The 11,865-nt window shown below is 45.2% G+C and overlaps 1 protein-coding gene and 1 long non-coding RNA gene across 3 annotated transcripts in view; one reads left to right on the forward strand and one right to left on the reverse strand.

The window, feature by feature from the left end:
* LOC310668023 overlaps positions 1-5,452 on the forward strand; it is an 80,273-nt gene extending 74,821 nt beyond the window's left edge. The window contains exons 2-3 of the long non-coding RNA XR_014506552.1: positions 1,802-1,989; positions 5,183-5,452. This is a non-coding gene — a long non-coding RNA (uncharacterized lncRNA). The remainder of the gene's footprint in view (positions 1-1,801; positions 1,990-5,182) is intronic.
* The window catches only part of CPLX1 (complexin 1), a 143,739-nt gene extending 134,056 nt beyond the window's left edge, over positions 1-9,683 (reverse strand). The window contains exons 1-2 of one of the 2 annotated variants that reach the window (XM_083420880.1): positions 9,316-9,683; positions 7,126-7,240 (exon numbers count right to left, since the gene is read on the reverse strand). In XM_083420880.1, the coding sequence (XP_083277006.1) occupies positions 7,126-7,156 (31 nt within the window). In that variant the 5' untranslated portion in view covers positions 7,157-7,240; positions 9,316-9,683. Of the gene's footprint in view, positions 1-7,125; positions 7,241-9,061; positions 9,287-9,315 lie in introns of those variants that run through there. The other variant, XM_083420881.1, reaches the window with a different exon arrangement.
* Between the last annotated feature and the right edge of the window lie 2,182 nt (positions 9,684-11,865).

An 11,865-nucleotide genomic window follows, 5' to 3' on the forward strand; every position in this document is an offset into this window, starting at 1 on the left:
TTCCTAAAATATGCAGGACCCAAGCCTGTCACAGGTTAAAAAGTAACAGCTACCAATCTCTCGAAGCAAACAGAAAGCTCGCGTAGAATTAAAGTGATGTGATCTCTCCTTGCTGTTCAAGAGCAGCATTTGCCAAATCTGGGATGTTTTGGACTACATCTCTCATCATCCTTGCCAATTGGCTACACTGGTGGTGGCTGATGGGAATTGTAGTCCGGAACATCTGGGCGGCACCAAGTTGGGGGAGCTTGCTCTAAGCCAATGGGAGAGTTGCAGTGGGAGTTGGTTTCATTTCAGCAATAAGGCTTTTCATCCTTTGGCCATCCCTCTGTATCGTTCATTCTCAAGCTGAGATCCTCCCTCTTTTTGCTACTTGCTTTTCTTAAGTATCATATGAAGAATCCCAATTTAAAAAATAGCTTCAAAAAGAGGAGTGTCTCCTGCTCTTAATGCAGCGTTTCTATGAGGACTTCAGGACTCTCTTTCGGAGACAAGGCATGCTCTAGAGTGGTTTACCATGCCACCTAGCAGGGATTTTAAGAACTGAAATTTGCTCAGAAAGTGCTGGTGTGAACGAGAACACTGGTGTGAAAGCGCTCAAGCAACAAAAGCATGAAAGTTTGGAGACAGTCAAGAGAGATTGATGGGTGCATGTCATTATTTTAAAAGGTCTCCAAATATAAGAATGCTTTATGATAGCAGCGTGATAAGCTGTGCACCCTCAATACCTCACTTTGCTAGATCTCCAAGTCATGTACTGTTGCCGGGCAGTTTTTCTTTCTTTGTAAAACTACAGCACTGCGGAACCACTAATAGGAAAAAAAGCATCAAGGTGATACATGAAGGGAGCTTCTAGCAAATTGAATGCTCTCCCAGGGATGGGGAATCTGTGGTCTTCCAAATGTTGAACTATAGTTCTCATCACCCCTGACCATTGCTCATGCTGGCTGAGACTAATGAGCAATGGGGATCCAATGAAATCCAGAATGCCACAGGCTCCTCCCCCCTGATTTGCAGACAAGATCACTACCCTGCTTCAAGCCTTAATGATCTTGGATAATTCTGTTCAGGATTCAGTACTTCTACTAGTAAATATCTACCAAAAGCAGAAGAATGTAGCAATATTACCTAATTTCAAGATCTAATACAGGCTTCCTCAACCTTGGCCCTCCGGATGTTTTTGGCCTACAACTCCCATGATCCCTAGCTAGCAAGACCAGTGGTCAGGGATGATTGGAACGGTAGTCTCAAAACATCTGGAGGGCCAAGGTTGAGGAAGTCTGATCTAATACCAACTGGCTATGCAAATCCATATGTGTCCACTTGTCTGCGTATGCAGAAATGCAAGTAAAAATGGGCATACTATGCCTAGTCAGATGCCTCCATGAGCCATCATGGCAGGTGGGCAGGGCTGCCAACCTGTCAGTCACCTGACATCATACAAAATCACGTGATTCAAAGTCTAATCCATTGGAGGAGGTTAAAGGCCTATCTGCAATCTTAGTGATACAGTTCCATTTAGTCTAGGTGCTTAGATCAGGGAAAATAGGTCTCTGCCCCAGACATCATATGAGATCAGCTGACTAACTGGTGGATGTGGTTTGCCCAAAGTGGTCTGGTGGACCAAATTTGGAGGCTAGTGGACCTAATTAGGCCTGCAGGCTAGAAGTTCCCTACTGTCTAATGTCTCCCTATACAGGCAAACCTCTGATATATTGTGAGTCCAGTTCCAGACCACCACAATAAAGCAAATATCGCAATAAAGTGAATAATATATTTTTGTTTGTTTTCCTGGCTGCAGGGGCAGGAGGGGAAAATCTCAGCACCAGTCCTAGCCATTCCTTCACTCCTGTGGCTGAAAGAGGGGCAGCAGTGGTGGTGGTGGTCTTCCTTCCCCTGGAAGTGGCTGTGCTGCCTGCAGCTGAACCCACATCCACGTAAGGAGCAATATCTGTGAAGCCCAATAAAGCAAAGTGTGATGAAAACAAAGTATCCCTGTGCATTGCTGGCTCCATGAGGATACACTGCATCATAGCAGCTGCAGGAGGCAGATTTAGGCTGTGAGTCTACCTTCACTTACCTGGAAGTAAGTCCCATTAAACTCAGTGGGATTTACTTCTGAGTAGGCCTAGTGAAATAAATGGGACCTACATTAACCATGTTCATTAACTTCAATGGGTCTCCTCTGAGTAAAATTTAGTTGGATGCCATTCTCCATTAATTGATTTATTGCTAATATGGTTGTGGCCCATGGGATGGGAACACCAACTGGATTTCCCACATCAGGCACCAAAATATGTTGAACCAGCCCTGCTCCTATGTTTTTCTATCGATTTATAGTCACTCTCTTCTCCCAAGACAACTTTACGGCCTCTGCCAGCTAACAGATCAGATCATATTTTTTGTTTCATTTGCTTTCTTAACCTTGCCTCACTCTAAATTCCAATGTCTGCCTCGATGCCGGCTGCATGTTTGACATTGTTTCAAGGTCAATATTGCTGCAAATAAGCTCCAGAATTTCAACCACACTACAAATTCTCAATAAGCAGTTCATAAGCAGATTCCCCATTGTTCCTAGGTAATGACAAAGAATACCTCATTTAAAAGCAAAAGCCTCGGTAGATTTAATTTGTTTTGTTTCATATCAATGTGTTTGCACAATGTTGGAGTCCAGCTAGTTTGAAATTAGCTAATTTAAAATTGCCAAACAAATCAATTGGGTCTGAACCTGCTATTATAACCTCAGTCTGCTCCAAAGTGGGGAAATACAGTTGAATTTTCAGTGCAGTTCCAGCCTGCCTTGCGAGCATCTCTTCTGTGCTTCTTATTGATTTCCTGACTCATTTGCCTCTTTTCAAAATGTTGGCAGACTAAATTTGTACAAAACATATTCAGAGGTGCTCCCCCCCCTTTTTTTTTAATACTACAAGCCACCACATGTCTAGCTTTAGTGAGACCAAAGCTCACAAACTGTTCTCCCAAGTTCTCGTCTCTGATGTAATACCCAAGAGGGATATGTGAGTAAGTTTATGTTAGAAAGCAGCAATTAAATTGCTGATTGGTTAGGCTGGTGTGTTGTTGTTTTTCCCCGAAAAGATCCACTCTCTTCAAGAACAACGGAACTGTAGGTCTAATTAAAAGCCCGTAAATAGCATCACCAAAGCCGGTGGGATTTATTGCATCCTGAACCGTAGTCATGCGCTCACCTATCTTAATGAAGCACAAAATGACAGTGTTTGGGCTTGAGTCCTGCATATACACCTACTGGCGTGTTTATGTATACGTAGAGCTGATATGATGGGACCTCCCACCCAAGTCAGTATCCTCCCTCCCAGCAGATGCCAGTCAGGAGGGAAGGCCCACATAATCAGCTATCCACTCATCTGGCAGGAAGAGTTATACACAATGGCAGCATGGCCAGTGTCAGAGGCCAGCATCTACCCTCAGGAGGGCCCAATTGAAGTCATTGAGATGTGATCTCCATGTTGCAGCCAAATGTGCTTACCTGCCTTAGCGCTGGCCAACCTGCCTTGCCTTGACTGTGTCAGGACTGGAAATGAAGACCTCATGAGAATACACTTGCCCTATCACATCCAGGTGAAGGACAATTCTGATCAGCCGATTGGTGGGGAGAACAAGTCTCCTGGGATTGGCTGCACTACTGAAATGGAGATTTGGTGGTGCAGGGAACTCTTGAAGGAAGCCCACCTTGGAGTCACCACCTATCAGCTGATAGTCAGTAACTTCAAGCTCAGGAGATTGGCAGTGCTACCAAGTTCTCCATGCAGAAAGCAAGCTAGGAGTCGCCACTTATCAGCTGATTGGCAGTCACTTCACACCCTACTCAGCTTCAATTTATACTTTTTGGTGTGACTTAATATGTTACAAAGGAAGAACGGTTCATTGGGTATCATAGTGTAACTGGATAATGATTGCCAGATGGGTGGAGCTCTGGCCACCTTTCATAATGGCCCACCAAGGTGGGGGATCCCAGGATCTGGCCCACCAGCCAGATCCAGTTCCCTGCTCTGGTGTATTGCAGTTTGCCATCACGGTCACATTGAATGATCTAGGTCAAGTCACTGTTAGTTAACATCAGTTCTCCAACTGTAATAATGGGAATAATGATGCCCTACCTCAGACAGGAGTTCAACCATTGTTACTCTTGCCTCTCTCACTTCCTCTCTGCTGATTCCATGCCAATATTTTAAAGATGGATGCAAAACGACTATAGGCATAATCCAGGCATGGGGAACCGCTGACTCTCCAGACATCACTGAACTACAACTCCCACCGTTCCTGGCCATTAGCCACGCTTGCTGGGATTGATGGGAGTTGTAGTTCAGCAACATCTGGAAAGCAAAATGTTCCCCACACCTGGCATCATGCTTTTCTGTGAGGCATATTAGTAGACCCCTGCAGGAACAAGCACAGGGATTCTACTTTGTTTTAAAATGTTTTTAACACTGCGTTTTAAAATTGTTGTGGCCCAGCCTGAGAATGTATGGTGAAGGGCAAGTAATTAATCAGATTAAATTTATTGTTGTTGTAATAAGTGAAATAGATACTGTGTCCCACTTCCTTTTCTTCCTGCTGATCCTCAAGGTGTGAGTAAGTTGCAAGTCAGGACAACAAGAATGAGATTCACAAGTGGTTGACATGAAACTCCTAGTACCCATCATGCTATTTTGTTACTTCTTCCCCAAACTCCATCATACAGTAGGTATAATATTCCCCGGGGAAGGGAAGAGAAGGGAAGGGAAGGGATATGACCTGATTGGATATTTTGACAATCCTTTCCCCATGGATACAGCTATGCCCACAAAGGGATAGAACATGCTATACATTTCCAATGATAAGGTTTCTTAATAGAAATTGACTTTAACAGAATTTACAAGCCCAGCCATGTGCATCACTGCAGCCAAAAAGCCAAAAGGTTTTTAAAAAATAACAATCTAAATATGAACACTTTCTCTCTCTCTCTCTCTCTCTCTCTCTCTCTCTCTCTCGTATCAAACCACTCGTTTAAATCACTTGCAAATGAGAAAAACTATTTCCTTGTACATAAAAAAAGAATTAAATTGAATATAAATGTGCCTGATGAAGTAAATAGCTTCCTAATGTGTTTATATTGCAAATTGCATCCACACAGCATAACAAACAACAATCCTATCACAAACAGGATAATATGTATGCGGAAGAAAACCTTGCATGACTTGCAAAATCACCAGGAGTCTATCAATGACCTTCAAAGCAGGCCTTAATAGGACTTGAAATGACAGCCAATGGAAAAGCCTTTTGAAATGTGCCCCGTAATGGCACAGGAGGAAGAGAAGCCCTCCATAAGGGCACTTGAATAGCTAAGTCATACAGCAGCATCTTCATTTGTACTTTTTCTTGTAAATCATTTGTACCATGCCCACTTGATTCTAATGGAGCATCCATTAAAAGATCAGACACCAGCCAAAGCCGACCACAATAGGACTCTTTAATGATCGACACTGGCTTTCTTATTGCAGCATTCTCCATTTCACTTTATTCACACCAGTCATCCAAGTGCCATCTGATACTTTGATACCACAACTGTACATCAGCTTGAGGTTGAAACCGGTGTGACTGATAGGGCTTTCCCCGAGCAACTTGGGTGCTTTGAGGGTGTGTTTCTTTATTTTTACTCTTTATTAACAATATGTGTAGCCCACCCTTTCTATGCGCAGATACCAGGGCAGGGTACAGCACATCAAATAAGGTCATATCATGCGCATATATAATACATAATAAAAACCCTTTTTTAAAAAAAATAAAGAACCCCTCCTCAAGCAATAGAAGCAGCTAAAAGCACAGATCAGGCTAAATCAACACTAAATTAAAACACCCAAAGTGCCTGGGCAAACACCTGGTGCCAAAATGATATCAATGAAGGCATCGGTCATATATAACTAAGGAATTCCCAAAAAAATAAGGTGCCATTAGAGAGAAGACTCCAATGGTGGCTGGTGAGAATTGGAACAGGGAGGGCAGAAAGCAGGAAGACCAACAATATTGGAGACAGAGCCAAGGAGCAGGAGAGCCAACTCATTATTGCTTTGTTGCCATCCTATTGAGTTCTACAAGGGCAGTACTGAGGCTAAGGTGGAGGAAGATGAAAGCCAGAGCCACTCCCTGGACTGATGGAGTTTGGTGGGGCAGCTCCCCATTCACCCAAATGGACCAGCCACCACATAACACAAAACATAACATAAAGCCTTCTCTGCAGATCACAATAATTGTGCTGAGAATTACATAGCAGAAATCCATCACAGAATTACAGTCCTCAAAATCACATGACTGAGCACCACAGCAGATGAACTGGTTTAAAACAACGTTTCTAATGAGGTGTCCTGCTAGTCTATTAAGCAGGCTTCCTCAAACTCGGCCCTCCAGCTGTTTTGGGACTACAACTCCCATAATCCCTAGCTAGCAGGACCAGTGGTCAGGGCTGATGGGAATTGTAGTCTCAAAACATCTGGAGGGCCGAGTTTGAGGAAGCCTGCTATTAAGAATGTATTTTCTCTCTCCCTCTGCCATAAAGCATATGGCTCGTTTCCAGTTATTCTGGTTTGGATCATTCTTCTCTTCACAGTTCCTGCAAGAATGCTGTCAAAGTGGTTTGTTTGTTTTTTAGTAGGGACCATAAATAGTGAACAGTATCTGAGCATTTAGAATAGGAGCCTGGAAGTTCAGGAACCAGCCATAGGCTTGAGGCAACTTTCAGTGCTGCCTGCTAGTGGCACAGTGATTCAGCAAATAGTAAAACCTCAATTATAAGTTGCAAGTTTCCGAGTTTGGATACCTTATATAATATATCGGGAGGAGGAATAAAAGGTAAATGTGCAAAGAGAAGCATTCTTTATGTAAGCCGTGCAGTTTGGTGGTCTGCCCTGGGCTTCCTCAAATTCCCTTATTCAGTATGAGTATCCATTTGAATTTTCACTGGTTGTTGTCAAGGCAGAGAGAAAGTGTGTAAATCCATGTTTACAAAACAGCAGCAGTCACACCAATTGCCCTTTCATTACAAATTCCAGAGAGGTGACATAAGATTCCTTCCCATTAAGCAGTCACAAAATAGCACCATTTTCCTCTTACCTCCTAAGGCTTGCTTCATTACAAATTCCATAGTGATGGCTTTAGATTCCTTCCCACCAGAGCAGTTCTCACATGCAATTCAGATGAAGACAAGGTCTTGAGTTGCAGCCTGCAGCTGAATTCACAAAGCAGAAGATTAGCATTAGGGTTGCTGCATTTTGTATTCTGGGCCCCAGCTCTATGTCTTACTGCATTAGATCTACATGTCCTTTTGAAAGTCTGCTAGGTTGAACTCCCTGCCTTCCGCTCCACACACACAGCCATTTATCACACTGGAGCCAAAGTTACTTTATCATGTTGTGAGCAACTAGGGAGCATTGTATATTCCTTAACATTCTGTAGTATGATCTTTAGGGAGTCAAAGAATATGGGCAATCTACTGCTGATACATTGCCATGGGATAGCACTGAATTAATGGGGAACTATTCCCAGAGTTAGATACTATTCACTCTGAATCTTTCAGTAGAAAATCAAGCACACAAGACCTATTTAAGAAAAGAAAAGAAAAAACCTACCTGAGCATTCAATTGCTATGTAAATAGATCTGCACACAGAGCTGTTTAATTGAATTTGCCAGGCACCCATTTAGTTTTTATACTGGGTCATTAGAAAGGAATATTCAATTCACTGCAAAAGCTATTGGGTTTAGTTGACATTTTCTAAAGAGTAAAGAGTCCAACATTTTCAGCTTGGTAGTCCTTCGTGGTTTTTGAGAGATGGTGCTTTAAAGGGGGGCAAGTTCTAGCTATTAAGAGCAGACGTTTGGCTGGGGGGCATTTGAAGGTTGAAGTGCTTGTGCTCCTTGAATTCTCAGCAGCAGGCTTCTCTGTCAGAATCTCCTAATGGCCAACCGCATGTCTGCATCACTGACCAGAAGAGCTACTCCAGTCAAATTGAGTTAAATATCAGACACATTATGAGAGAGATTTAATGCAAATTGGCTACTGAAATGGCATCAAGATCTTGTAAGCTAGGAGACCCTAAAATAGACTGGACGTATCTCCCTTTAAAAACAATGTCAATTTCACTAAAAGTTATTAGGAAGTTTTCTTGGGATTCAGCACAATAATTTAGAATGGTAGCATAGAATTTCAGGTTGCGGCAACTAAGTTAAAGCTGTGAAATAGCAAATAAGACATCCCCACTCCCCAGGGGTAGGAGTTTTCACAAGCAAAATGCTATACCCCATTTGACATGTTCTGCTTAACAGAACTTGAACTCCAAAAGTGAATTATTAGAAAGGGAAGATCGCAGGTAAGACTTATTAGCCAATGATGCTCCTTTCTAAAAGCTCTGCAGAGAGAACCAAATGCACCGCAAATCCTTCCAAAAATGCTCCATCTCAGTTAAATAACACACCCTTCTTTCTTTTCTCATTTTAAATAATAATATTGAAGACATTTAGGCAGACCTATTTTCCTTTAGAGAAAGGGGAATGCGAACTAGAGATAACTTATTAAACAGAACACAGTGCTGCATCATTTGAGCATTTTCCCTCTTCAAACTTCTACAGGCAAAGAAATATTGTGACCTCAGACTTCTGCTTTTTTTTGGGGGGGGGGGTCAATGCATGCACCAAAGGAACGAGAGACATGCTTGAAATTCCAATGAGGTTGCAATGAGACTACACACAAAATTTGGGGAAAGGGGGGGTACTTTTCCAGGTAATGTGTTTTGCACCAAGGCGTCCAAGTACCAATATTATATAAACGAACCCCTCCACGAGCTAATAAAACTCTCAACCAGTGAACTTGCAAAGGCAGCTGGCTGCAACCCCCTCCGTGCCCTGATTTGGGAGGCTTCGCCAAGCAGTACGTGTATCGAAGCTTGTCCCATAGATCCATCCTTAGCACTTCCCCTCCTCTTCTACACAGCCAACTACCAATCTCTGCAACCACAAAGTATAGCGGGGTTTTCAGCACCTAGGACAGCTTACCCGCCGCACAGCGAGAGAGAAAAAACCGAGCAATTCCTTATCCGTGGGAGAGCTCGCAGCAGCAGTAAGCAGCAGCAGCAGCAGGGCGTTTGAGCAAAAGAGGGGGAAAGAGCGTGTTCAGCACCAAGGACACTTCCCTGCGACCGGGCGGTGCCTACTACCGTACTAAGGACACACTGCTGAGCACCGAAGCTTCAGCACCACGGACAGCTCCGGCCTTTCGAAAACGGGCGGAAAGGACTAGCGAGAAATACCTTCTTTGCAGCGTCTGGGTTCCTGCCGTTCTCTCTCCCCTCCTTGAGATAAGGAGACAAGGTCCTTTCCCGGCTTTCCTAGCAGATCAGCCTCCCGTTCCTAGCCGGGTCCATGTGTTCCTCGGGAGTTAAAAGGCGTCGCTTGAAGGGCATAGGCAGGAGCAGGCGCGAGAAGTTATCTTCCTTTGAACAGGGTCCTGGCACGATGAGGCAGCAACGGAGGAAGGACAAGCCGCCAGCTCCTTACTTTCTCTACTCCCTCTTTTTATCACGGGATTTCCGGACCATCCCACTGACACTATTCCCTCCTTACACTACGCTGCCTCCTTCCTCCTCCCTCTTCCTCCTCCCGCCACCGAGGCTGCTGGATCGGCATTTCTTGCCTGGCTCTCGCTTTCCCCCCTCCCCCCCCAACTCCCCAGCATCCCACGGTAAGGGTTGCAAGAGGCGAGCAGCTGCTCCTGCCGCAGGAGGTTGCTGCCGGCACACCTGCAGTTATGGGGAGGGGGCAGGGAGGGGATTGACTGCAGATTGCCGGGGTGGGGGCACCTAATCGAACGGGGAACCCAACGGAACAACAACACCCGCTTGTAGTTTTGACAGGGCGGAGGGGGAGGGGAGTGCGGAAGCCTTTGCATTTGTTCCACGGAGCAAACTGTTATATTTGTAATAAGGCGTGAGAGCATCGGAAACAGTCGCGGAGGTGGGGATTTGGCAGGGTGGGTGGGAAGCGAAGTCAGCAGTTTCTCTGCAAAGCCTCTCGCGCGGAAGCGATACTCTCATGCCTCACACCCGTGATCACGCTCATTGTTATTCTCGAGATTCTGGGACTCTAGGGAGAAAGGCTGGAGGCTCAGGGACAAATATCAGGGCGACGGCTGTTGGGATGGCATTGCAAGCCTGAGAGAGTAGGGAGATGGCCTCCTAATACATTCGAGACAGAGGGATCTCTCTCTTCCCCGCAAGCTGTTGGTAAATTGTGTTGATTCCGAAGAGTATTTTGCCCTCCCTTCTCTCCGCCCGCCTCCCTTGCAAAGGGGCGTCTGAAGGTTAACAGAGCAGTATGGCTGGGGAATGTCAAGCTTTCAAGATGCTGTCCCTAGCGGGGCGTGTCAGAAGCGAAAGTAAACCAGGACATAGAATGGCACCGCCTGCCTTGCGCTCCCCAGGCTTCCACCGAGGAAACGGCAGATTGAACAGGAGGCGGTGTGTGTGTGTGTGTGCTTGTGAGGTGACTTTAGGCGAAGGAAGCCAGGGGGAACCCTTCCGTCCTTCGATCCCCCTCGCCCACCAGCAGCCTCGCCCTCCCCCCTCCCCACCCCGCCTCAATTAAAAATGCTGCAATAGTGCTACATCCTCCTGACTCTTGCTGCAGACCCGGTCAGCTGATGTAGCCTCCTAAGGTACCTCTGTGCTGGCGTGACGGGAAGGAAACGACCCGAACAGGCTGCAACAAAGACAGCGGGGAGCGGGTGGAGGGAAGGGCAAGCCAGGCAGAATGACGGGGGAGCCATCCAATTAAAAAAAACAGAATAAAAAAAGAAGGCGGGTGGGGAGCCCTCGCGAGGAGGCGAAGAGAGGAAGCGGGTCATTAGAAGGCGCTGCTACGCTTCCAGTTGGATTCAAGGTCAAAGGAGCGAAAGCCCATTCTGGCACGTGTGAAAACGTGAGTGTGTTGACCCGAGTACGAAGGTGAGGGCACTGGGGATGCTGAATCCTATACTCTTGAATCTATTTAGGTCATACTCAGAGCAGACCCATTTTTAAGCAATAAATTGGCCATGGCTAATTTAAGCCGGTGATTTCAATGGGTTTACTCTTGAAGATGACTTGGTTGGCTATCACAGCTTGACTGTAGGCATCTTTTTAAATCGGCCCCATGGTTTTCCATGGCACTTACTACCATGAAAGCATGCATGGGTTTTGAAAACAGATTTCCTTTATTCTGATGTGAAGGCTGACACTTCGTGCCAGACCTGATTGCAGATCTCCGTCTCACTCTCGGTGGACTGATTCGCAGGGTGTCCCCGCCCCATTGTTTTGCTGACTGCAGCATCAAGGGATGAGTTGTGCATATGAAGCCTTGGCCGTTGCAGCTCTAACATCAAAGGCGCAAATAGTTCCACAGTATTTCAAATCCAATGCATGGCAATGCAGTCAGCTCACCTCTGCGGCTGCCATTCATCAAGGCTAAAGAAGCCAAGGGTGAGTTTTACTCATTGCAGACCCACTGAACATAACTAAGTTTGGACCATTAGTTTTAGTCTTTCTAAAACTTCATTGAACACCACCCCAATATGTGAACCAGGCACCTGCTACTTTGATTTAGTCTGAGTACTTATATCCTGTCCTTTCGATCAGCAAGCACCCCCTCCCCAAGTTAGCTTACAAAGTTAAAATGACATAAAACATTCAAAGCAATAAAGCCACCCCTTCAATAAAACAATAAACACCAAAAGCTGCATATAGCAAGCAGCAGTTAACATCAGCCTAGCCCAGACTTTCCCAACATGATTCCCACCATATCATTTGAACTATATTGACCTCATC

The sequence above is a fragment of the Podarcis tiliguerta genome, assembly GCF_965153285.1.
Source record: "Podarcis tiliguerta genome assembly, chromosome: 17".
Lineage (NCBI taxonomy): Eukaryota > Metazoa > Chordata > Lepidosauria > Squamata > Lacertidae > Podarcis > Podarcis tiliguerta.